Source organism: Narcine bancroftii, chromosome 5, assembly GCF_036971445.1.
Source record: "Narcine bancroftii isolate sNarBan1 chromosome 5, sNarBan1.hap1, whole genome shotgun sequence".
Taxonomy (NCBI): Eukaryota; Metazoa; Chordata; class Chondrichthyes; order Torpediniformes; family Narcinidae; genus Narcine; species Narcine bancroftii.
The window spans coordinates 182,001,810-182,027,660 of NC_091473.1; the positions used below are offsets into that span (position 1 = coordinate 182,001,810).

General features: G+C 51.3%; 1 protein-coding gene across 4 annotated transcripts in view; it reads left to right on the forward strand.

The window, feature by feature from the left end:
• The window catches only part of nphs1 (NPHS1 adhesion molecule, nephrin), a 70,278-nt gene extending 45,732 nt beyond the window's left edge, over positions 1-24,546 (forward strand). For 2 of the 4 annotated variants that reach the window (XM_069940016.1, XM_069940017.1), the window contains exons 20-30: positions 1,429-1,585; positions 2,298-2,449; positions 3,761-3,872; positions 4,315-4,496; positions 10,482-10,532; positions 11,243-11,365; positions 11,997-12,021; positions 17,213-17,342; positions 21,849-21,903; positions 22,468-22,628; positions 23,692-24,546. In XM_069940016.1, coding sequence (XP_069796117.1) covers positions 1,429-1,585; positions 2,298-2,449; positions 3,761-3,872; positions 4,315-4,496; positions 10,482-10,532; positions 11,243-11,365; positions 11,997-12,021; positions 17,213-17,342; positions 21,849-21,903; positions 22,468-22,628; positions 23,692-23,772 — 1,229 coding nt within the window. In that variant the 3' untranslated portion in view covers positions 23,773-24,546. The remainder of the gene's footprint in view (positions 1-1,428; positions 1,586-2,297; positions 2,450-3,760; positions 3,873-4,314; positions 4,497-10,481; positions 10,533-11,242; positions 11,366-11,996; positions 12,022-17,212; positions 17,343-21,848; positions 21,904-22,467; positions 22,629-23,691) is intronic. The other 2 variants (XM_069940019.1, XM_069940018.1) reach the window with 2 other exon arrangements.
• The last annotated feature ends 1,305 nt before the right edge of the window (positions 24,547-25,851 follow it).

The following is a 25,851-nucleotide window of genomic DNA, read 5'->3' on the forward strand; positions in this document are numbered from 1 at the left end:
GAGGGAGCTTCACTCTGTGTCTGACCCCCGGGAGTGTGTGATGGGATAGTGCAGAGGGAGCTTCACTCTGTTTCTTAACCCAGGAGTGTGTGATGGGACGGTGAGGAGGGGAGCTTGACTCTGTGCCTGAACCCGGGAATGTGTGGAGGGAGCTTCATTCTGTGTCTGACCCGCGGGAGTGTGAGGAGGGAGCTTCATTCTGTGTCTGACCCCCGGGAGTGTGTGATTGAACTGTAAGGAGGGAGCTTCACTCTGTGTCTGACCCCGGGAATGTGTGGAGGGAGCTTCATTCTGTGTCTGACCCGCGGGAGTGTGTGATGGGACGGTGCGGAGGGAGCTTCACTCTGTGTCTGACCCCGGGAGTGTGTGGAGGGAGCTTCACTCTGTGTCTGACCCCCGGGAGTGTGTGATGGGATAGTGCAGAGGGAGCTTCACTCTGTTTCTGAACCCAGGATTGTGTGATGGGACGGTGAGGAGGGAGCTTCACTCTGTGCCTGAACCCGGGAATGTGTGGAGGGAGCTTCATTCTGTGTCTGACCCGCGGGAGTGTGTGATGGGACGGTGCAGAGGGAGTTTCACTCTGTGTCTGACCCGGGAGTGTGTGATGGGACGGTGTGGAGGGAGTTTCACTCTGTGTCTGACCCGGGAGTGTGTGATGGGATTGCGTGGAGGGAGCTTCACTCTGTGTCCGACCGCGGGAGTGTGTGAAGGGACGGTGTGGAGGGAGTTTCACTCTGTATCTGACCCAGGAGTGTGTGACGGATGGAGTGGAGGAGCTTCACTCTGTGTCCGACCGCGGGAGTGTGTGATGGGACGGTGCAGAGGGAGTTTCACTCTGTGTCTGACCCCCGGGAGTATGTGACGGGATGGAGTGGAGGGAGCTTCACTCTGTGTCCGACCGCGGGAGTGTGTGATGGGACGGTGCAGAGGGAGTTTCACTCTGTGTCCGACCGCGGGAGTGTGTGATGGGACGGTGCAGAGGGAGCTTCATTCTGTGTCTGACCCCGGGAGTGTGTGACGGGATGGATTGGAGGGAGCTTCACTCTGTGTCCGACCGCGGGAGTGTGCGATGGGACGGTGCAGAGGGAGTTTCACTCTGTGTCCGACCGCAGGAGTGCGTGATGGGACGGTGCAGAGGAGTTTCACTCTGTGTCTGACCCCGGGAATGTGTGATGGGACGGTGTGGAGGGAGCTTCACTCTGTGTCTGACCCCGGGAATGTGTGGAGGAGCTTCACTCTGTGTCTGACCCCGGGAGTGTATGATGGGACGGTGTGGAGGGAGCTTCACTCTGTGTCTGACCCCGGGAATGTGTGGAGGGAGCTTCACTCTGTGTCTGACCCCGGGAGTGTATGATGGGACGGTGTGGAGGGAGCTTCACTCTCTGTCTGACTCCGTGAGTGATGAGACGCTATGGATTGTGTCCATAGTTAAACCGATGATTCAGAAGGGTGTGGGACTGCAGAAAGTGGCTGTCGTGGGCAACGGGAGCAAGTCGGCCATTTTGAGGTGTAAGGCCGAGGGTGTTCCAGATGTGGAGTTCAGCTGGGCCAAGAATGGGGTGACTCTGGGCCCCGAAATTCCTCGGTAAGTCTCCTTTTACCCACCACAGGCGTGTGTGCAGGGAGAGGATGGTTGTCCACTGTAGGAAGGCAGATAGATCACAGTAGGTTTGGGTGAGAATTGGGCTGCCCAGGTAGAATGGGGAAGAGTGAAAGGTGGGACATGGGGGAGGGGGGATCGGGGAGGAGAAAGACGGGAGTAGTGGAAAGTTGGGCGATTGGCAGGGAGAGGGGAGTGGTGGAGACAGTCAGTGAGAGGTGGGAGTGGAGAGTTAAAAGGGAAGTGGAGGGGAAGGTTTGGTGGGAGATGAGGGAAATTGATTGGAGAGGGAGGAGGGAAGGGGATGTGAGTGGAGGAGGAACAGAAAGGTTTGGACCTGACAGAGGGGGAGTGGAAGAGGGAAGGGTTGGAAGGGTAGGGAGAGAGGATTGGGTTTGGAGTTGAGGGGACAGGTGGGATAGAGGGAGGGAGGGAGGGGTTGTGGGAGGAGAGTTTGTAGGAGGGAAAGGGGAAGGAGAAGTGGGAAGGAGAGGAGGGAGGGAGGTAGGGAGAGGTGACAGGAGGAGGAGGGAGGGTTTGGAGGAGAGGGGATGTCCGGGGGGAGGGGAGGTGACAGAGTGTAGGGAGGTGGTGGAAGGGATCCCACCCTAAATGGGACATGGGATGTCATGGGGCAGTGACGTGACCAGATTCCCCTTCTCTCCCCTGTCCCCCTTCCCCCTCATGCTCCCCTTAGGTACTCTCACCAGACCACCCATGAGGGTCCCCTCCACACCTCGGAGCTGAGGGTGGGCAATGCCAGCGCCCTCCATGACTTTGGACGCTTCACCTGCACTGCACGCAATTCGCTGGGATCAGATGTGGCTGATGTGCAGCTGATCCACATGGGTAAGGGGCCAGGGCGGCAGGTGTCATGCCAGCCCTGCTCTCCAGATCCCAGGACCCTCCATCACCAGCTCCCCCAGGACCCCCCCATCCCCTCATCGATTCCCTGACACCATCCCCTCACCCACTCCCTAGGACCCTCCATTCCCTCACCCACTCCTCCCTCCATCACTGACTCCCCTAAGGCCCTCTATCACCAGCTCCACTAGGACCCTCCATCCCTCACTGAATCCCATTTAACAATTACAGCCCTTCTGGTCCATGCCGAACACCTTCTCCCACCTAGTCCCATTGACCCGCACCTGGTCCATAACCCTCCTCACCTCTTCTCAACCATATACTATCCAACTTTTCCTTAAACTTTGGCTGGAAGTTCATTCCACACCCCACCACCCTCTGAGTGAAGAAAGTCCCCCTCGTATTTCCCCTAATCCTTTCCCCCTTCAATCTCAGTCCATGTCCTCTTGTTTGGATCTCCCCCACTCTCAATGGAAAAAGCCTGTCCACGTTGACTCTATCCGTCCCCCTCTATCAAATCACCCCTCAACCTTCTACGCTAGAGCGAATAAAGTCCCAGCCTGCTCAACCTTTCCCTGTAACTCAAACCCTGATATCCCGGCAATGTTCTCATCAACCTCCTCTGCCCTCTCTCTTTATATCCTTCCTGTAATTCGGTGACCAAAACTGCACCCATTATTCCAAATTTGGCCTCACCAATGTCTTATACAGCTTCAACATGGCATCCCAACTCCTTTACTCAATACTCTGATTTATGAAAACCAACTTACCCAAAGCTTTCTTCGCTACCCTGTCCTCATGTGACTCTACCTTCAGGGAATTATGTACCAGAATTCCTAAATCCCTTTGTTCCATTGGCATAGGCAGTAATCACCCTTGAGATCCTGCTTTTTACTTCTTCCCTAACTCCCCATATTCTTCCTTCAGGACCTAATCCCCATGTCTCTCTATGTCATTGGTCCCCACATGGACCATGGCATCTGGCTGCTTGCCCTCCGCCTCCAAAATGATGTGTCCTCGATCAGAGATGTCCCAGACCCTGGCACTTGGGAGGCAATGCCCCAATCTTGTCCAATCTGCTCCCCTAGGCAGCATCCCAAATTACAAGCCCTCTCCTCTTTGTACGCCTTCCCTTCTGAGCTGAGGGGCCAGCCCCCAGTGCCAGAGACCTGACCACCGCGACGTCCCTGGTAGGTCGTCCCCTCATTGACTCCCCTGGGACCCTTCCCCTCCTTCATCCACTCTCTCCCCCCTGTCACCCACTCTCCATGTCTCTCTCTCTCTCTCTGTGCACAGGGCCCCCGGACCCACCCTCCAACTTGATGGTGCTCCGAGTATCCCAGAATTCCATCACCCTGGCTTGGATCGCGGGCTTCAATGGCGGAGTGACCCAGACGTTCCGTGTCAGGTTCGATGAACTTGGACTCTTGCCCAGGGATGGTGGGGTTTCAATGGTGTGCAGGGTGCCACCGTGGGTGGTGTGGTCTGACCCCAGGTGTACGGAGATTGGGAACTGTTCACGGTGCTCCTGGTGTGGGATATGGAAACCAGGAGCTGTGCACGGTACTCCTGGTGTGGGATACAGAAACCAGGAGCTGTGCACGGTAATCTCGGTGCGGGATATGGAGACCAGGAACTGTGCATGGTGCTCCCGATGTGGGATAAGGAGACCGAAAACTGCGCATGATGCTCCCGGTGTGGGATACGGAGACGGAGAACTGTGCACGGTGCTCCCGGTGTGGGATACGGAGACAAGGAACTGTGCACGGTGCTCCCGGTGTGCGATACGGAGACCGGGAACTGTTCACTGTGATCAAATATTGCTGTCCACCAGCTCTTTCCTGTTGTAGGTACGCCGAGAGGGGTTCACGAAATTACCTGTATGCTGACGTCTATCCACCCCAGGACACTACATTCACCATCACAGGCCTGAGACCAGGCTCTCAATATAATTTCTCTGTTAACGCCATCAACCAGCTGGGAGCGAGTAGCTATGCAGATGGGGGACTCTCTCTCACCGTCTCCACTCCAGGTGAGTGTCACTCCGAGTCTGAGATGGGATTGGGGAATGGAGAGAGGGTGGTTCCAGTGAGTCAGGGCCAAGGTGGAAGAGAATGGGAGGGAGGTTTGAGATGGGGAGTGAAGGGAGAGAGGCAGAGGAGGAGGGGTTGGCGTCTAGTGAAGGTTTCTGGATCCAGGGAGGAGTCGGGGAGTTTTGGGGAAGGGTTTCAGAACTTGGGAGAGGCTCTGGAACCAAAGAGGGATTCTGATATCGGGGAAGGTTTTTATAACTGGAGGAAGGGGGCGGTTTTGGAGTCAGGAGAGGGTTTTGGCATCCTGAACAAGGAGGGGTTTTGGAGAAGGGTTCCAGAACCAAGGAGGGGCTATGGTGTTGGGGTCAGAGCTGCGGAGGGGTTTCTGTCATTTAAGATGGGTTCTAGAGCTGGGTAGAGATGCACTGGCTTTTGAAGGGTGCCTGGAGCAGAGAGGGGTTCTGGATGCAGAGAGTATTTCTGGCATTGCAGAAGGGTTCAGGAATCAGGGAGGGGATATGGTATTAGAAAAGGATTCTAGAACCAGGGAAGAGGGGTATTACTATTGGGCAAGTGTTTCAGAAGTGGGTAGAGGTTCTGGATTTCAGGGGGCCCATCCTGGCTTGGGGAGAAGCACTGGATCCAGGGAGGTGGAAGGACAAGCCAAGGAAGGACGTACATGGTAAACGGTTGGGCACTGAGGAGTGCAATAGAACAGAGGAATCTGGGAATACGGATACATAATCCCCTGAAAGTGGCATCACAGGTGGACAGGGTTGTAACGAGAACTTTTGTCACATTGGCCTTCATAAATCAAAGTATTGAGTCCAGGAGCTGAGATGTTTTTTTTTAAATTTTTTATTTTTCACACCATAAACCACATTGACCAAGATACATACATTTTCCTTTTCAAATATATACAGTGTCATTTTGTCCCCCACTCCCTCCTCCCATCCCACCCTTCCTACCTCCCCCAAATTCATTTAAAGTACAAAATCTAAGATACATTAAACCAGTCAAACAATGTTGTCATTCAATAAAAATAAACAAGAAATTCCAATGAACTGAGTCAATTCTTTTCATTTCCTTCTCCTTTCGTTAATTTAGGTGTTAAATGTCCCCGGTAGGTTTTCTATATTGTGTTTCATGTATGGCTCCCATATTTGTTCGAATATTTCAATATTATTTTTTAAACTATATGTTATTTTTTCTAACAGAATACATTTATTCATTTCTATATACCATTGTTGTATTTTCAAATTATCTTCCAATTTCCAGGTTGACATAATACATTTTTTTGCTACGGCTAGAGCTATCTTAACAAATCTTTTTTGTGCACCATCCAAATCAAGTCCAAATTCTTTGTTTTTTGTGTTACTTAGGAGGAAGATCTCTGGGTTTTTTGGTACATTGTTTTCTGTAATTTTATTTAATATCTGGTTTAGATCTTCCCAAAATTTTTCTACTTTCTCACATGTCCAGATTGCATGAATTGTTGTTCCCATTTCTGGGAACTGTCAGATACTGTTGGGTCCCATTTATTTAACTTTTGAGGTGTAATGTATAGCCTGTGTATCCAGTTATATTGTATCATACGTAACCTCGTATTTATTGTATTTCTCATCGTTCCAGAGCATAACTTCTCCAATGTTTCCTTTTTTATCTTTATATTTAAATCTTGTTCCCATTTTTGTTTAGTTTTACCATTTGTTTCCTCATTCTCCTATTCTTGCAGTTTAATGTACATATTTGTTATAAATCTTTTGATTATCATTGTATCTGTAATCACATATTCAAAGTTACTTTCCTCTGGTAACATCAGACTGCTTCCTAATTTGCCCTTCAAGTAGGATCTCAATTGGTAATATGCCAGCACTGTATCTTGAGTTATATTGTATTTATCTTTCATTTGTTCAAAGGATAATAATCTATTTCCTGAAAAACAATTTTCTATTCTTTTGATCCCTTTTTTCTCCCATTCTCTAAAGGAAAGGTTATCTATTGTAAAAGGGAGTAACTGATTTTGCGTCAGTATTAGTTTTGGTAATTGGTAATTTGTTTTATTCCTTTCTACATGAATCTTCTTCCAAATATTGAGCAGATGATGTAATACTGGAGAACTCCTACGTTGTACCAATTTTTCATCCCATTTATATAATATGTGTTCAGGTATCTTTTCCCCTATTTTATCTAGTTCTAATCTAGTCCAATCTGGCTTTTCCCTTGTTTGGTAAAAATCTGATAGGTATCTTAATTGTGCGGCTCTATAATAATTTTTAAAATTTGGCATTTGTAAGCCTCCTTGTTTATACCATTCTGTTAATTTATCTAGTGCTATCCTCGGTTTCCCCCCTTTCCATAAAAATTTCCTTATTATTTTCTTTACCTCCTTGAAGAATTTCTCTGTCAAGTGTATTGGCAATGCCTGAAATAGGTATTGTATCCTTTGGAAAATGTTCATTTTAAGACAGTTTGTCCTTCCTATTAGTGTTAGTGGTAAGTCTTTCCAATGCTCTAAGTCGTCCTGTAATTTTTTCATTAGTGGATAATAATTGAGATTATATAGATCGCCGAGATTTTTGTTTATTTGTACACCTAGGTATCTTATTGCTTGCATTTGCCATCTAAATGGTGATTCTTTCTTAAATTTTGAGAAATCCGCATTATTCATTGGCATTGCTTCACTTTTATTTACGTTAATCTTGTAACCCGACACTTCTCCATAATCCTTCAATTTCTTATATAATTCTTTTATTGATAGTTCTGGTTCTGTTAAGTATACTATAACGTCATCCGCAAATAAACTGATTTTATATTCCTTGTCTTTTATTTTTATCCCTTTTATATTATTTTCTGTTCTTATCAATTCTGCTAGTGGTTCTATAGCCAGCGTGAACAATAAGGGTGATAGTGGGCATCCCTGCCTTGTTGATCTGCTTCAGTTAAATTGCTTTGATATATATCCATTTACTGTCACTTTCGCCAATGGCCCCTTATATAATGCTTTAATCCAATTATATACTTCTCTGGTAAACTGAATTTTTGCAATACTTTGAATAAATAATTCCATTCTACTCTGTCAAAGGCCTTCTCTGCGTCTAAAGCAACTGCTACTGTTGGCGCTTTACTCCCTTCTACTGCATGAATTAAGTTAATAAATTTACAAATATTGTCTGTTGTTCGTCTTTTTTTAATAAATCCAGTTTGGTCTAGATTTACCATTTTAGGTACATAATCTGCTAATCTGTTTGCTAATAGTTTAGCTATTATCTTATAATCTGTGTTAAGTAATGATATTGGTCTATATGACGCTGGTGCGAGTGGATCGTTCCCTTGCTTTGGTATTACTGTAATTATTGCTGTTTTACATGAATCTGGTAAGCTTTGTGTTTTGTCAATCTGGTTGATTACTTCCAGGAGGGGAGGAATTAATAAATCTTTAAATGTTTTATCGAATTCTATTGGGAATCCATCCTCTCCTGGTGTTTTATTATTTGGTAGTTTTTTTATTATCTCTTGTATTTCTACTATTTCAAATGGTTCTGTAATTTATTTTGTTCCTCTATTTGTAATTTTGGTAGTTCAATTTAGTTAAAAATTCATCTATTTTGCCTTCTTTCCCTTCGTTTTCAGTTTGGTATAATTGTTCATAGAATTCTCTAAAGTTTTCATTGATCTCCTTTGGATTATATGTGATTTGTTTGTCTTTTTTCCTTGATGCCAATACCATTTTCTTAGCTTGTTCTGTCTTAAGCTGCCATGCTAGAATTTTGTGCGTTTTTTCTCCTAGTTCATAATATTTCTGTTTTGTCTTCATTATGTTCTTCTCCACCTTATATGTTTGTAGTGTTTCATATTTTAGTTTTTTATCTGCCAATTCTCTTCTTTTAGTTGTATCTTCCTTCATTGCTAATTCTTTTTCTATATTTACTATTTCCCTTTCCAACTGCTCTGTTTCCTGATTATAGTCCTTCTTCATCTTGGTTACATAACTTATTATTTGCCCTCTGATGAACGCTTTTATTGCGTCCCATAGTATAAACTTATCTTTCACTGATTCCGTATTTATTTCAAAATACATTTTAATTTGTCTTTCAATGAATTCTCTAAAATCTTGCCTTTTAAGTAGCATGGAGTTTAATCTCCATCTATACATTCTTGGAGGGATGTCCTCTAACTCTATTGTCAATATCAAGGGCGAATGGTCCGATAATATCCTAGCTTTATATTCTGTTTTTCTTACTCTATCCTGCATACGAGCTGATAACAGAAATAAGTCTATGTTTTATGTCTACCCGAATAATATGAATATTCCTTTTCCTTTGGGTGTTGTTTCCTCCATATATCCAAAAGTTGCATTTCTTGCATCAATTTAATTATAAATTTGGTTACTTTGTTCTTTCTGTTAATTTTTTTCCCAGTTTTATCCATATTTGAATCCAAATTAAGGTTGAAATCCCCTCCTATTAGTATGTTCCCTTGCGTATCTGCTATCTTCAAAAATATATCTTGCATAAACTTTTGATCTTCTTCATTAGGTGAATATACATTGAGTAGATTCCAAAACTCCGAATATATCTGACATTTTATCATTTTTATATATCTCCCTGCTGGATCTATTATTTCCTTTTCTATTTTAATTGGTACATTTTTACTGATTAATATAGCTACTCCTCTTGCTTTTGAATTATACGACGCTGCTGTTACATGTCCTACCCAATCTCTCTTTAATTTCTTGTGCTCCAATTCAGTTAAATGTGTTTCTTGCACAAATGCTATATCAATTTTTTCTTTTTTCAGTAAATTTAGCAGTTTCTTCCTTTTGATTTGGTTATGTATTCTGTTAATATTTAAAACCATATAGTTCAAAGTAGCCATTTCATACTTTGTTTATCTTCCCTTTCCGTTTCTCCATCATCACCTTTCCTTCTTATCTATTTCTGCTTTCTTGTTTTGAACATTTTATAAGACAACATTTCTAAAACATCAAACATTTTCCTTATTCTCCTATTTAAAACTTCTTTAACCCCATTCTCCCCTCCCCCTCCTGAGTTGCCCTTTATCCCTTGTTGGGCAACTACATCTCCCCTCTCCATTTGGATTTGCGAATTCACTCGCAAACGTCAACTGATTTTGCCGTGACCGTAACTCCTCCCCACCCAGCCCACCCCGGAAAAGATTTCAATTTTCATATATAACAAAGGTCACTCTTTTAATTCCCTTCTTATTCCCTCTATTCCCTTTCCCTCCCTTATTAATTCTTGTCTATACTCTATATATTTTCCTCTAAATACGGATACATTCATGTATCCACATATATACATACACATCTATATATATATATATATATATATATTTGTGAGCCAGGGAGGGGTGATGGGTCCCGAGCAGTGTCCTTGATGTTGGGGTGAGGTGATGTCCAAGATAAAGCAGATCCCGCGGTTGAAGGGTAAACACGATATTGGGGAAACTCAGCAGTTCAAACCATGACCTTTATGTGCCGGTCAACCATATCTCTCCATCTCACCACCTCACATTTACTAACATGGTTCTCCATCTGCCAGACCTTTGCCTACTGAGACCTCGGGGAAGGGGGGAGGGGTGAGTTCCAGGACTAAGGAATGGTTTTAGAGCCAGGGTGGGAGTCCAGGTTCAGGGTAGGGTCCTGGATCTGGATAGAGGTTCTGGATCCAAGAATCCAGGAAGGTGGGTCTGGGGGAGGGTCCCAGAGGCTTTGGGTACAGGGTAGTGCCCCAAGGCCAGTGAGGTCCAGGCAAGGGTTCTAGGTCCTGGTGGAATTCTAGATCTGGGAAAGGTTTTAGTGCCTGGGGTGAGGTCCTTGGTCCAGAGAGGGGTTCCGGGTCCAAGGGAAGGATCTAGATCTGGGTCCAGGAGGGGGGGGTGGTGGTTCTAGATCGGTGGGCAGGGTTTCAGGAGCGGGATGCACTCTCTCAGTCTCTTCTTGATCTGACTTTGATTTCCAGGACAAAGTCCTTTCACCATGGAATCCCTGGAGAATCTGGATGTCCAGGGAGGTGAGTCAATTCTTGGAGATGGGGGGAGGGGAGAAGGTGAGTTGGGGAGGCAAGGAGGAAGGGGGCAGCGAGGAGGGGGGTGGTGGAGATGAGGAGGGGCGGTGGTGAGGGAAGGGGATGGCGAGGAGGGGGGATGGGAATGGGTGGGAGGGGTCATTTTATTTAATCTGCATTAACCTCTCTCCTCTACTCTCCCTCCCCCCTTGCACTCCCTCTCTCCCCTCCTCTCTCCCCCTCTCTCCCCCCCGCTCTCCCTCCCGCTTCCCCCCTCTCTCCCCCCTCCCCCCTCTCTCCCCCCTCTCTCCCCTCCCCCTCTCTCTCCTCTCTCTCTCCCCTCTCTCCCCCCTCTCTCCCCTCCCCCCTCTCTCCCCCCTCTCTCCCCTCCTCTCTCCCCCCTCTCTCCCCCCCTCTCCCCCCCGCTCTCCCTCCCGCTTCCCCCCTCTCTCCCCCCTCCCCCCTCTCTCCCCCTCTCTCCCCCCTCTTTCCCCCCTCTCTCCCCCCTCTCTCCCCCCTCTTTCCCCCTCCCCCTCTCTCTCCCCCTCTCTCTCTCCCCCTCTCTCTCCCCCTCTCTCCCCCTTTCTCTCCCCCTCTCTCTCCCCCTCTCCTCCCCCTCTCTCCCCCTCTCTCTCCCTCTCTCCCCCTCTCTCTCCCTCTCTCTCTCCCCCCCTCCTCTCTCTCCCCATTTCTCCCCCCCCACCTCACCCATTCAGGTGGGCTCACGCTGCCTCTCCCCATCCTAATCCCGCTCATAATCCTTGCTATTTCCCTGCTCCTCCTGAACATTGGAATCCTGCTCTGGATCCTGCGGAAAATGAGGGTTGGACATTCGTCAGGTACCTGGTCATCGAAATCCCCAAACCCCCTCCCCACAGCATTACTTCCTCCCTTTCCCCCCACTCTCTCCCTGATATACTATCAACACCAAAAGGCTGTGGAGTTACCTTACGCCAGGCTGGTATTGAGCACAACACCTGCTTCTGCTGATGGTCTGATTCAAGAATTCTGTCGCCCCCCCCTCATGCCCCCACATCTTCTCTCACTTTAATTCCCTCACTTTAATTTGCCCCATTCTGTGCCCCGCTCTGTCCCCCTGCTCTCCCTGCCCACTCTCCTCCCAAATTCTCACCCTGCACACACCCTCACTCTTTCTCCCCTCTCTATCCGCAATCTTTCTGCCAGGCTACCCCCCCCCCCCACTATAACCCCCGCACTCTGTCTCCTCTCTACTCTCTTTTCCCCCACCCTTTCCCCCTTCGTTCACCCACTCTCCACCACTTCCACCTCTATCCCCCTCTCTCACCCCCTATCAACCACACTTCAAGCCCTCTCTCTCAATCCTCCCCTACTCTCTCCACCTCTCACCCCTCCACTCTCCCCTACTTTCCCCATTCCGCTCTCTCCAAAAGTTCCCATTCTCTCAGCTTCAGTAAATTACATGATTTCTTGCTTTATCTTTTGTAACAGGAACAAATGCAGGAAAAATGAAGAGGTAAGTTTCCAGAATCATGACCCCGGGAGTGTGTGATGAAATGGTGCAGAGTGAGCTTCACTCTGGGTCTGACCCCGGGATTGTGTGATGGTATGGTGAGGAGGGAGCTTCACTCTGTGTCTGACCCCGGATTGTGTGATGGGACGCAGTAGAGGGAAGTTCACTCTGTGTCTGACCCCGGGAGCGTGTGATGAGACGGTGCGGATGGAGCCGCACTCTATAACTAACCCCGGGAGTGTGATCGAACGTTGCAGAGGGAGCTTTACTCTGTGCTTGACCCCGGGAGTGTGTGATGGAACGGTGCGGAGGGAACTTCACTCTGTGTCTGACCCCGGGTTGTGTGATGGGACGCAGTAGAGGGAGTTTCACTCTGTGTCTGACCCCGGGAGTGTGTGATGGAACGGTGCAGAGGGAACTTCACTCTGTGTCTGACCCCAGGTTGTGTGATGGGACGCAGTAGAGGGAGCTTCACTCTGTGTCTGACCCCGGGAGCGTGTGATGAGACGGTGCGGATGGAGCCGCACTCTATAACTAACCCCGGGAGTGTGATCGAACGTTGCAGAGGGAGCTTTACTCTGTGCTTGACCCCGGGAGTGTGTGATGGAACGGTGCGGAGGGAACTTCACTCTGTGTCTGACCCCGGGTTGTGTGATGGGACGCAGTAGAGGGAGTTTCACTCTGTGTCTGACCCCGGGAGTGTGTGATGGAACGGTGCAGAGGGAACTTCACTCTGTGTCTGACCCCGGGTTGTGTGATGTGACGCAGTAGAGGGAGTTTCACTCTGTGTCTGACCCCGGGATTGTGCGTTGGGAGGGTGTGAGGGAGCTTCTCTGTGTCTGACCCCATGAGTGGGTGATGGGATGGTGCGGTCGGAGTTTCACACTAGTTCTGAGCCCAAGAGTGTGTGATGTGACGGTGCAGAGGGGGCCTCACTCTGGGTCTGACCCTGGGAGTGGGTGATGGGATGGTGTGTATGGAGCTTTACACTGGGTCTGACCCTGGGAGTGTGTGACGGGATGGTGCGGAGGGAGCTTCACTCTGGGTCTGACCCCGGGAGTGAGTGATGGGGGAGTTTCACACTAGTTCTGACCCCAGGAGTGTGTAATGGGACGGTATGGATGGAGCCTCACTCTGTAACTGACCCTGGGAGTGTGTTACCGGATGTGCAAAGGGAGCTTTACTCTGTGCTTGACCCCTTGAGTGTGTGATGGGACGGTGTGGATGGAGCTTTACTCTGGGTCTGACCCCCAGGAGTGTGTGACGGGATGGTGCGGAGGGTGTTTCACTCTGGGTCTGACCCCGGGAGTGTATGATGATAAGGTGCAGATGGAGCTTCACTCTGTGTTTGACCCCGGGAGTGGGTGATGGGAAGGTACAGTGGGAGTTTCACTCTGTATCTGAACTCAGGAGTGTCTATGGGACGGTGAGGAGGGAGCTTTACTCTGTGTCTGACCCCGGGAGTGGGTGATGGGAAGGTACAGTGGGAGTTTCACTCTGGGTATGAGCCTTGGATTCTGTGGAAGGTACAGTGGGAGTTTCACTCTGGGTATGAGCCTTGGATTCTGTGATGGGATGGTGGGAAGTGAGCTTCACCCTGTGTCTGACCCTGGGAATGTGTGACGGGATGGTGCGGAGGAAGTTTTACTCTGGGTTTCAACCCGGATATGTATCATGGGACGGTGTGAAAGGAGATTCACTCTGTATCTGACCTCGGGAGTGTGTTTTGGGACAGTGTAGAGGAAGCTTCACTCTATGTCAGTCCCCAGGAATGGGTGATGGTACGGTGCGGAGGGATCTTCACTCTGTGTCTGAACTCAGGAGTGTCTTATTGGATGTTGTGGAGGGATCTTCACTCTGTGTCTTACCCCAGGAGTGGATGATGGGAAGGTGCGGAGGGAGTTTCACTCTGTTCCTGATCCAGGGTGTGTGTGATGGGATGTTGTGGAGGGATCTTCACTCTGGGTCTGACTGCAGTAGTGTGTGATGGGTCGGTGAGGAGGGAGCTTCACTCTAGGTATGACCACGGGAGTGTGCGATGGGACGGTGTAGAGGGAGCTTCACTCCGTTCCTGATCCAGGGAGTGTGTGATGGGATGGTGCGGAGGCACCTTCATTCTGTGTCTGACCCCGGGAATGTGTGATGGGACGGTTTGGAGGGAACTTCACTCTGTCTGACCACGGTTGTGTGTGATGGTATGGTGGACAGGGAATTTGACTCTGTCTCTGAACCCAGGAGTGTGTTATGGGATGGTGTGGAGGGAGCTTCACTCTGTGTCTGACCCCAGGAATGTGTGATGGGATGGTGCGGTGGGAACTTCACTCTGTGACTGACCCCGGGAGTGTGTGATGGGAGGGTGTGAGGGAGCTTCTCTGTGTCTGACCACGGGAGTGGGTGATGGGATGGTGCGGTCAGAGTTTCACACTAGTTCTCACCCCAGGAGTGTGTGATGGAACGGTGCAGAGGGAGCTTCACTCTGTCTGACCCCTGGGGTGTGTATTGGGACGGTGCGGATGGAGCTTCACTCTGTGTCTGACTCCTGGATTGTGTGATGGAACAGTGCGGAGGGAGCTTCACTCTGTTCCTGATCTCGGGGGTGTGTGTTGAGATGGTGCGGAGGGAGCTTCACTCTGTTCCTGATCTCAGGTGTTTGTGATTGGACGTTGCAGAGGGACCTTCACTCTGTGTCTAAACCCAGGGTGTGTTATGGGACCATGTGGAGGGTGCTTCACTCTGTGTCTGACCCCGGGAATGTGTGACGGGACTGTGCGGAGGGAGCTTCACTCTGTTCCTGATCTCGGGGGTGTGTGTTGAGATGGTGCGGAGGGAGCTTCACTCTGTTCCTGATCTCAGGTGTTTGTGATTGGACGTTGCAGAGGGACCTTCACTCTGTGTCTAAACCCAGGGTGTGTTATGGGACCATGTGGAGGGTGCTTCACTCTGTGTCTGACCCCGGGAATGTGTGACGGGACTGTGCGGAGGGAGCTTCACTTTGTGTCTGACCCTGGGAGTGTGTGATGGGAGGGTGCGGAGGGAGCTTCACTCTGTATCTGAACCCTGGAGTGTTTTATGGGATGGTATGGTGGGAGCTTCGCTCTGTGCCTGATCCCGGGAATGTGTGATGGGACAGTGTGGAGGGAGGTTTACTCTGTGTCTTACCCTGTGCGTGTGTGATGAGACGTTGTGGAGGGAGATTCATTCTGTCTCTGACTCTGGGTGTGTGTGATGAGACGGTGTGGAGGGTGCGTCACTCTGTGCCTGATTCCGGGAGTGTGTGATGGGACAGTGCGGTGGGAGTTTCACACTAGGTCTGACCCCAGGATTGTGTGATGGGACCGTGTGGAGGGAGCTTCACTCTGTATCTGACCCCGGGAATGTGTGATGTGACGGTGTGGAGGGAGCTTTACTCTGTGTATGAGCCCAAGAGTGGGTGTTGGGACGGTGTGGAGGGAGCTTCACTCTGTATCTGAACCCAGGAGTGTGTTATGGGATGGTGTGGAGGGAGCTTCACTCTGTGTCTGACCCCAGGAATGTGTGATGGGATGGTGCGGAGGGAGCTTCACTCTGTGTCTGGCCCCGGGAGTGTGTGATGGGAAGGTGCAGAGGGAACTTCACTGTGTCTGACCCCATGAGTGTGTGATGGGACAGTGGGAAGGGAGCTAACTGTGTGTCAGACCATGGGAGTGGGAGATGGGACGGTGCAGAGGGAGTTTCACTCTGGGTCTGATGACAGGAGTGTGTGATGAGACGGTGCGGAGGGAGCTTCACTCTGTTTCTGACCCTGGGAGTGTCTGACGGGATGGTGCGGAGGGAGTTTCACTCTCAGTCTGACCCCTGGTGTGTGTGACGGGATGGTGCCGAGGGAGCTTCACTCTGTGTCTGACCCCGGGAGAGTGTGATGGGACGGTGCGGAGGGAGCTTCACTCTGTGTCTGACCCGGGGAGAGTGTGATGGGACGGTGCGGAGGGAGCTTCACTCTGTGTCTGACCCCGGGAGAGTGTGATGGGACGGTGCGGAGGGAGCTTCACTCTGGGACTGAACCTGCGAGTGTGTGATGGGATGGTGTGGAGGGAGCTTCACTCTGGATCTGACCCTGGGAGTGTGTGACGGGACGTTGCAGAGATAGGTTTACTCTGTGCTTGATTCCGGGAATGTGTGATGGGACGGTGCAGAGGGAATTTCAATCTGGGTCTGACAACGGGAGTGTATGATACGATGGTGCAGTGGGAAGTTCACTCTTTGACTGACCTTTGGAGTGTGCAATGGGAGCTTGTGAGGGAGCTTCTCTGTGTCTGACCTCGGGAGTGGGTGATGGGACCTGACGGAGGGTGCTTTACTCTGTGTCTGTCCCTGGGAGTGGGTGATGGGAAGGTGTGGTGGGAGTTTCACTCTGGGTATGACCCCGGGAGTGTGTGATGGGATGGTGTAGAGTGTGCTTCACGCTGGGTCTGACTCTGGGAATGTGTGATGGGACGGTGCGGAGTAAACTTCACTCTGTGTCTGACCCCAGTGGTGCGTGATGGGACAGTGCAGAGGGAATTTCAATCTGGGTCTGACACCAGGAGTGTTTGATGGGATGGTACGGAGGGAGCTTCACTCTGTGCCTGATCCCAGGAGTGTGTGAATGGACGCTGCGGTGGGAGCTTAACTCTATTCCTGATCTCAGGGATGTGTGTGTCTGACCCCAGGAATGTGAGATGCAACAGTGCGGAGGCAGCTTCACTCTGTCTCTGAACTTGGGAGCATGTGATGGGACTGTGTGGAGTGAGCTTCACCTTCTGTCTGACCCCGGGGGTGTGTGACGGGACAGTGCAGAGGGAGTTTCACTCTGAGTCTGACCCCGGGAGTGTACGTTGGGACGGTGAATAGGGAGCTTCATTCTGTTCCTGATCCTGGGACTGTGTGATGGGACGATGTGGAGGGAACTTCACTTTGTGTCTGTCCCTGGGATTGTATGATGGGATGATGCGTAGATAGCTTCACCCTCTGTCTGACCCCGGGGGTGTGTGATGGGACAGTGCGGAGGGAGCTTCACTCTGTGTCTGACCCCGGGAGTGTGTGATGGGAAGGTGCGAAGGGAGCTTCACTCTGTGTCTGACCCCGGGAGTGTGTGATGGGACGGTGCGGTGGGAGCTTCACACTGTGTCTAAGCCTTCGGTTCCAGCTCTCACAGTTCTCATTTGCTGATTCCCAGTTTCGGTGTCCTGGAACTAAATGATTATGGTGAGGATATTCAGGATATCACTTCTGACAAGTCAATGTTCCTCAAGACCAGCTCTGAACCCAGTAACAATGGAAGCTATGACAACTGTTCTTCTCAATATGTGAGTTCCTCCACTCCCTTTTCTGAAATCTTGATGTGAAAGTAATTTGAGATGAGATGGTGCGGAGGGAGCTTCACTCTGTGTCTGACCCCTGGAGTGGGTGATGGGACGGTGCGGAGGGAGCTTCACTCTGTGTCTGACCCCTGGAGTGGGTGATGGGACGGTGCGGAGGGAGCTTCACTCTGTGTCTGACCCCTGGAGTGGGTGACGGGACGGTGCAGAGAGAACTTCACTCTGTGTCTGACCCCTGGAGTGGGTGATGGGACGGTGCGGAGGGAGCTTCACTCTGTGTCTGACCCCTGGAGTGGGTGACGGGATGGCGCAGAGAGATCTTCACTCTGTGTCTGACACAGGAGTGTGTGTTTGGACTGTGATCGTACAGATTCTATCACCAATGTGTACGTACAGATGGTAGTGTAGGATGACTGTGATTGGCTGAGAGTGTAGCCACACCTACTGCCAGGTCTTAAAGGTTTGTTCCTAGCCAGACCAGCTCATTCTGGACTGGTCGACCTACTTGTGATATGCTCCAGTCTTTTAGATCAACAAGTCTTTGGGTTCTTTTGACGCGCTCTATAATTTTATTAACTAAAAAGTTCTGAAGAGATGGAGTGTATGCTACGGCTGGAACGCCTCGACATCAACCCACAGTCAGCTACAGCCTCGAATGACTTTAAGCAGTGGGTGAGATGCTTCGAAACATACTTACAGCTCTCTGACCCTGCCGTGATAGAGGACAGACATCCTCGAGAGTCTACCAGAGCATCCAGGACGCGACCACTTACGCCGCAGCCATGAAGGTGCTGAAAGGGCTCTACGAGCGACCGGTGAACAGGGTTTATGCTCGGGACAAACTTGCAACAAGGAGGCAACAGCCCGGTGAGTCCTGTAGAGCTTATATTCAGGCACTAAGGGCAATGGGCAGGGACTGTCCCTGCACAGACAGAACTGCTGCGGAGACCACAGACGATCTCATTCGGAATGCCTGTGGCCGGGGTCCGATTGAATGAGGTGAGGCAGCGCCTGCTAGAGCATAGGGGAGAAAACCTACAGGATGTGATCCGGATCTCAGAGACAATGGAGGATGCGTCTTAAGTGTGGACGTGTACTCTCGGGGCTGGACCCCACGCTCTGATGTGAGTTGGATGCCCTTCCTCTACCCTACTACCCCCCCCGGCCCACCGACGGCCTATCAGCTGCCGCTACACTGCCCGATGCAATCCCAAAGTGTTATTTCTGCAGGTGGGACAAGCACAGCAGGTCCCAGTGCGCAGCGAGAAAAGCCAGGTGCCAGAAGTGCATTAAAAACGGCCTCTTTGCTGTGGTCTGTCATTCCAAAATGGCCACCATCAAACACAGTGCCTCATGTGAAGCCCAACCACCACCCTCCCATTCAAACACTTCTTCCTCAGAGCTCTCATCCAATGAGAGCGAGGGCTCCACTGCGCGGCAGTGCCTGACGTCACGGGGCAGATGCGGAGCGCGGAAGATATAACCCACCCTTGCCGCGATGACGTTCACCCTCCCTCATCACGAAGCAACATCCGACCAGGCCCCAGCCCTGACCTCAACGGCCGACGCCGAGGCATCACCGCTGAGGCCGCCATCGCCATCACCGCTGAGGCCGCCGTCGTCATCACCGCTGAGGCCGCCGTCGCCATCACCGCTGAGGCCGCCGCCGCCATCACCGCTGAGGCCGCCGCCGCCATCACCGCTGAGGCCGCCGCCGCCATCACCGCTGAGGCCGCCGCCGCCATCACCGCTGAGGCCGCCGCCGCCATCACCGCTGAGGCCGCCGCCGCCATCACCGCTGAGGCCGCCGCCGCCATCACCGCTGAGCCTGCCGCCACCGCTACCGACCTGGTCCCCACCGCCGACAGCAAGTAGTGACCCCCAGCACTTACCGTTAGCTGGCCGACACCCCCTGCAGGCAGCAGACCAATTCCTGGACGCTGACTGTTCAGGCTTGACTTTTTTGTAACATCACCACGCAAACATTGTGTGACGTCATCATGCAGGACTCCACTGTCCCCATTATAATTCACTGCATCAGTAACCCTAGACCAGGACTGCCCCCATCCCCTCACAAAAGCAATGGCACTGATTAAAGTGCATGGACACTGTACCAATTGCTTATTTGACTCGGGTTCATCTGAGAATTTTATCCGCCCAGACCTGGCCCACTGTTGCGGACTGGCTATTTTCCCCAATGCCCTGAGGATTTCATTGGCGACCAGATCGCAATCGACTGGAGTAAAGGGGTACTGCGTGGCGACCCTGAAAGTCCAGGGCATCATGTGCACAGACTTCAACCTATTAGTCCTTCCTCAATTGTGCGCCCCTGCACTGTTGGGACTGGACTTTCAGTGCTAGTTTCTAACTGTTTCCCTGCACTTTGAGGGTCCTCACGCTCCACTGTCTGTAAACACTCCATCCTGGAAGCCTCCTGCCAGCGGGAGCCCGAGCCACTCACCCTGGGGCCTCACCTGTAGCCTCTCCACCCTCCGAGTTGCTCCGCCAGCGCTCTTCGAAAACTTCAACCCTGGCTGGAAGCCTGTGGCCACCAAAATCCGGCAATATAGTTTTGAAGACAGGAAATTTATCACAAGCACTGCTGGACGAGGGCATTATTGAACCTAGCTCGAGTCCCTGGAGGGCCCAGGTGGTGGTTGTTAAAAACGGGGAGAAGCCGTGGATGGTGGTTGACTACAGCCAGACAATCGACCACTTCACGCCTCTGGATGCATACACCCTTTCACGGATCACGGATGTGGTGAATCAGATCGTTCAATACTGCGTATTCTCCACCATTGACTTACATTCGACCTATCACCAGCTCCCGATTTGCCGAGAAGACCGTCCTTTCACGACCTTCAAAGCAAATGAGTGGCTGTATCAATTCCTCAGGGTATCCTTTGGGGTCACGAATGGCGTCGCGGTCTTCCAGTGGGAAATGGACCGGATGGTCTGATTGCTACTTTCCTGTATCTGGACAATGTCACCATCTGCGGCCATGACACGGAGGACCATGATGCCAACCTTGAGAAATTTTTGGAGACTGCAACTCGGCTGAACTTGACCTACAATTTCGACAAGTTTTGGTCCGGAGAACACACATGTCATCAAAGCCACCTGCCCCTTTGAGCATCTCAGCGTGGACTTCAAGGGGCCCCTACCATTGAGCAAACGTAATACCTGCATCCTTATGGCCATCGACGAGTACTCCTGCTTCTTGTTCGCTGTGCCCTGCTTGGACATGACCGCCTCCTCAATCATAGAGGCCCTGCACAGCATCTTCGCCATCTTCGGATACCCCAGTTACATACACAATGACAGGGGGTCCTCATTTATGAGCATGGAGCTGCGGCAGTACCTTCTGCAGGGTGATATTGCTTCAAGCAGGACCATCAGCTATAACCCATGCGATAATGGGCAGGTCGAAAGAGAGAATGATGCCACCATCTGGAAAACAGTTACGCTTGCCCTCCGGTCCAAAGGTCTCCCCACCTCCTGCTAGGAGGAAGTGCTCATTAGTACCCTACACTCCTTCCATCCGCTCCCTCCTATGCACCGTGACCAATGTCACCACCTCATGAAAGGATGTTCTCTTTCCCCAGAAAATCCGAATCGGGAACAACCATACTGGCATGGCTCACGGTTCACGGGCTGGAGGACACAGTCTCGGTAAGGGACCTAGCCCAAGCTGGATTAGGTGCAGCAGTGCCTCCAACCCAACCTCCCCCTATTCCTTCTCCCTCAGATCATGTGCTTGAACAGAGGGACCAGCACCACCCCACCAGCTCAGGCCAGACTGTCGACAGCGCCGTTAGGGAATTGAGTAAAGCAGTGGCCGCACCCTATGGGCCTGACGGTGACATGACTCCGGCGACCCCAATCCCGGTGCCACGGTGGTCACGCCGGATGCTCAGGCTCCCTGACTGTTACAGCCTCTAACCTCCACCGGGCCCTTTTTTTTCCTTTTTTTTTACAGCTCTCCATCCACCCCGAGGTCAGTTCTCAAAGAAGGGGTGAATGTGATAGTACAGATTCTATCACCATGTGTATATATACAGATTGTAGTGTAGGGTGACTGTGATTGGCTGAGAATGTAGCCACACCTACTGGCAGGTCTTAAAGGATTGCTCCTAGCCAGACCAGGTCATTCTGGACTGGTCGACCTACATGTGATATGCTCCAGTCTTCTAGTTAATAAAGGCCTTGGTTTGAATCAACAAGTCTTTGGTTCTTTCGATGCGCTCTACAGGGACGGTGCGGAGGGAGCTTCACTTTGTGTCTGACCCCGGGAGAGTGTGATGGGACGGTACGGAGGGACCTTCACTCTGTGTCTGATCCCGGGAGTGTGAGATAGGACAGTGCGGAGGGAATTTCACTCTGTGTCTGGCCCCGGGAGTGTGTGATGGGACGGTGCTGAGGGAGCTTCACTCTGACCCCGGGAGTGTGTGATGGGACATTATCAATGTGAAATCTTTTTGTTTGACCCTGCAGAATCAGAGAGGTCCCTACACCCGCCCAAGAACATTCCAAGAAACTGGCACTGCAGGTAAATATCCAGAATTCTTTGCAAGGGGCTCAGTGTCACAGGTCTGGTTATAATACACACTGACCCTCACCGAGGGGATGGGTCCCACACACACTGACCATCTCTGGGGGTATGGGTCCCACTTACACTGACCATCTCTGGCGGGACGGGTCCCACTCACACTGACCCCCACTGGGGGGACGGGTCCCACACACACTGACCCCCACTGGCGGAATGGGGTCCCACCCTCACTGGGGGACGAGTCCCACCCATGACCCTCACTGGGGGAAAGGTCCCACCCACTGACCCTCACTGGGGGACGGGTCCCACCCACTGACCCTTCTTACTGGGGGACGGGTCCCACCCACTGACCCTTCTTACTGGGGGACGGGTCCCACCCACTGACCCTTCTTACTGGGGGACGGGTCCCACCCACTGACCCTTCTTACTGGGGGACGGATCCCACCCACTGACCCTTCTTACTGGGGGACGGGTCCCACCCACTGACCCTTCTTACTGGGGGACGGGTCCCAGACACACTGACCCTGACTGGGGGGGATGGATTTTCCCTGTGCTCTATTCCAGGTCATGGTTGGCTGTTTCAGGCCACTCTCCCAGACCCCCGACGTGAGTTTGATTCCGACGAAGGCATTTATGAAGATGTGTTTGAAGACCCTTCCTTCCTGAGGGAATCATCAGTTGCACTTCCCTCATCTTCCTGGCCTAGACCTTTGGACACTGATCCCGTGAGTCACCTCTCTTTGGAGGTCACAGGCTTTTCCACCCAACCTGCCCACATGAGGAAACTGTCCCACCCACAGTGGCCCATATCCTCTGAAGCTGTCCTATCCATGGATCGGTCCAACAGTCCCATGTCCCTTCAAACCCTGTCCTATCCATGGATCCATCCCATGTCCCACCTACACTGGTCCCACCTCCCCGTGTTTCGCCCCAGATCCCTCTCACCCCAAGCCAATGTTTCTCATTGATTTCGATCATAGAATTAATGACTTTGTGGTCAAATAGGCAGATGATCCCATGACCTGATCCCACCACCAGACACATCTTCCCTTCTCTTCCCCTCTCTGACTACTGTCGGGACCACTCCCTCCATAACTACCGCCTTCTCTTTTCCCACTAATCGCCCCCTTGCCACCTAACCCGTGACCGCAAGAGATGCTATCCTGTCCCTCCCTCCCTCCTCTCCTCCTCCCCTTCCCCTTCCTCTCCTCCTCCCTTCCTCCCCTCCCCTGTCTCTCCTTCTCCCCTACCCCTCCTCTCCTCCCCTGCTCTTCTTCTTCTCCTCCTCCTGCCCCTCCTCCCCACCTTTCCTCCCCCCTCTCCTCCTCCTCCCCCCCTGCCCCTTCCTCCATCCCCTCTTCCCCATGATTTTATTCAGGATCTTGCCTGTTTATGCCCATCCCTTGACAAGGGCCCATGGATGCTCCGTAACCTGCTGAGTTTATCCAGCATGTCTGCATCCCATAACACGTCAAATGAACTTGAACCAAAATCGTGGCGAATGGGGCCTCAATGAAGCAGGAGGGTGTGATTCTGAGTTCTTGTATCTTTCTCCCCCTCTTCTCACCCTTTTTTTAAATTTCCCCCTCCCCTCTCCTCCCCTCCCCTCTCCTCCCCCTCCCCTCTCCTCCCCCTCCCCTCTCCTCCCCCTCCCCCCTCCTCCCCCTCCCCCCTCCTCCCCCTCCCCCCTCCTCCCCCTCCCCCACTCCTCCCCCTCCCCTTCCCCTCTCCTCCCCCTCCCGTCTCCTTCCCCCCCTCTGTCTCCTCCCCCCTCTCTCCCCTGCACAGGGAACCGTGTGGGATGCAGACAGAGTGGTTGAAGCTGATCGATCCTCTGGCCTCACGGAACTCCTGGGAGAGCTTGTCTGATGGTTCCACATGGTTGGACTGTGCAAATTCGTGTCTGCCCCTCTCTCTACCTATATGGGGGAGTGTACGTCACCCACTGGTTGTGATCTCCTACAGAACTGGATCCATCCCTGGATGTTCTAGAGTATCTCCTCGGCGTCCCTCCTGTTCTAGAGTATACCCATTAGAGTTCCCCTGAGCTTTGCTCCATTGTGCACTCATTGAAGACCCTTCCCAACTCACATTACCTCCACCACTTCCATTTGAAGGGGTTCCAGACCGTACCCATTTTCATGCCCTCCTGTTGTTCTAGAGCACGCCCGACCTCGTTTTCTAGTGCTCACCCACTTGGGCTTCCTCTGCCCCTTGGTCTAGATTTTCCTGCTCAGGCCTGAACCGTTGGTTCCCTGTTACTCTATATGGGCGCTGCGTAGCCTACTGGGTTACATCAGCACGTCTATGCATCCTCTCACCCTCCATCTCCTCCTCCCTCCCCCCTTACATCCTCTCTCCCTCCCCTTATTCTTCCTCCCTCTCCTCCTCCCTCCCCTTATCCCTCCTCCTTTCCCCTCTCCCTTCCCTTATCCCCCCACTCCCTCCCTTTATTCCCACCCTCCTTCTGCCATACTTGACCACACACTGCCTGTGATCTATCATGTTCAATTTCATAATCAGAATTAGAATTTATTGTCACAAAACATCACAGAATTTGTTGCTTTGCGGCCACATCACAGAACAAACATGGCTAGAAATTACATTTAATAATAAATAAATTTAGTGCAAAACGTTGTGAAAGTGGAACCGAGTCTGGGGTTCATTGTCCGTTCAGATGGGGGGGGGTGGATTGAAGCTGTCCTTGTGCCGCTGGGGGCTCGTCTTCAGGCTCTTGGACCTCCTTCCTGATGGTAGCAGAGTGAAGGGGGCACGGCCTGGGAGGTGGGGTGCGGGGGGTTCCTTGTGGATAGAGGTTGCTTTCTCCATCTGCATCATGTCCTCTAATTCACACTCTTTTACCTGCTGGGTATTTTCTCTTATTCGGGGAAGGGCAGGGGGTATGAATTATATCTGTGCCTCAGATCCGGTTACCCCATTTCAACGAATGTGTCCTATCCCTTCCGTAAATTGTCGGTGACTTTCTCCAGGGGAATGTATTTGGGAGTCGGACGTCCACGTTACCGCGGTCCACTTCCTGACAAGGCCAACCTTCACAAACTGAATCTGGTGTTTGGATGGTTTAAACTGCCCTTCCCCCAATGTCCCCTGGAAGGTACAATTCTGCATCCTCTGGAAAATCCACCTGTGTAATTTGTTTTGTCCCCCAGGTCTTCCCAGGAGGGTTTCACCTTCATACACAGCCAGGTGGAGTGGACAAAAGGTTCCAACCTCCACACGGCAGCTAAAGTACTTTTCTGAAATTTCAGGCTTTCACTTACCGGCCGGCGTGAGGCACAACTGATTCAAGAAACTCTATTGCACCAGCGGGTGTCTGGCATTGACAATTCCTGCCAGGCAATTCAAGACACAAATCTTCCCACCATCGTTACGCCCAAGCCCAACACCCATCGACGACGTAAGCCCGGCTTCGGGCCCTCACTTTGGATAATGGAATGCATCCCAGAGGCGAATTTACACACAATCCCCTTTCGAGTTAGGGTCTCCGTGTCACTACAGTCGGGCAGAGTTTGTCCCTTAGGAAGTAGAAAGCAGAAGAATGTTCTTTCCGATAACTCGTATTTAGTCATCAGCTCCTCGAATGACTTGAGCTGCCCTTGATGGTCACAATACACCTGATCCCCTTCTGACCCCAGGTGTCCAGGATCTTATTGCCCAGAGTCATGGGTATTAAATTGTTCTGGGTCAAGGGCATTTTAGTCTATATCCTCACCCTAAATTGATTTTCTCTGCCACATCTGACACATTTTATTATGGGCTTATCTGGGGCTTTTAAAAATTAATTTAATGTCCCATTTGTCTATAAATTCTCCTGCTTTCTTTTCCCCCTATTGCATGTAACCAAATTTGTGCTCAAGAAGGGGGACCCCCTCCCTCGAAAAATGAGGCAACAAACCTCGCCTAGGACACCCAGTGGTGTGTTTTTAA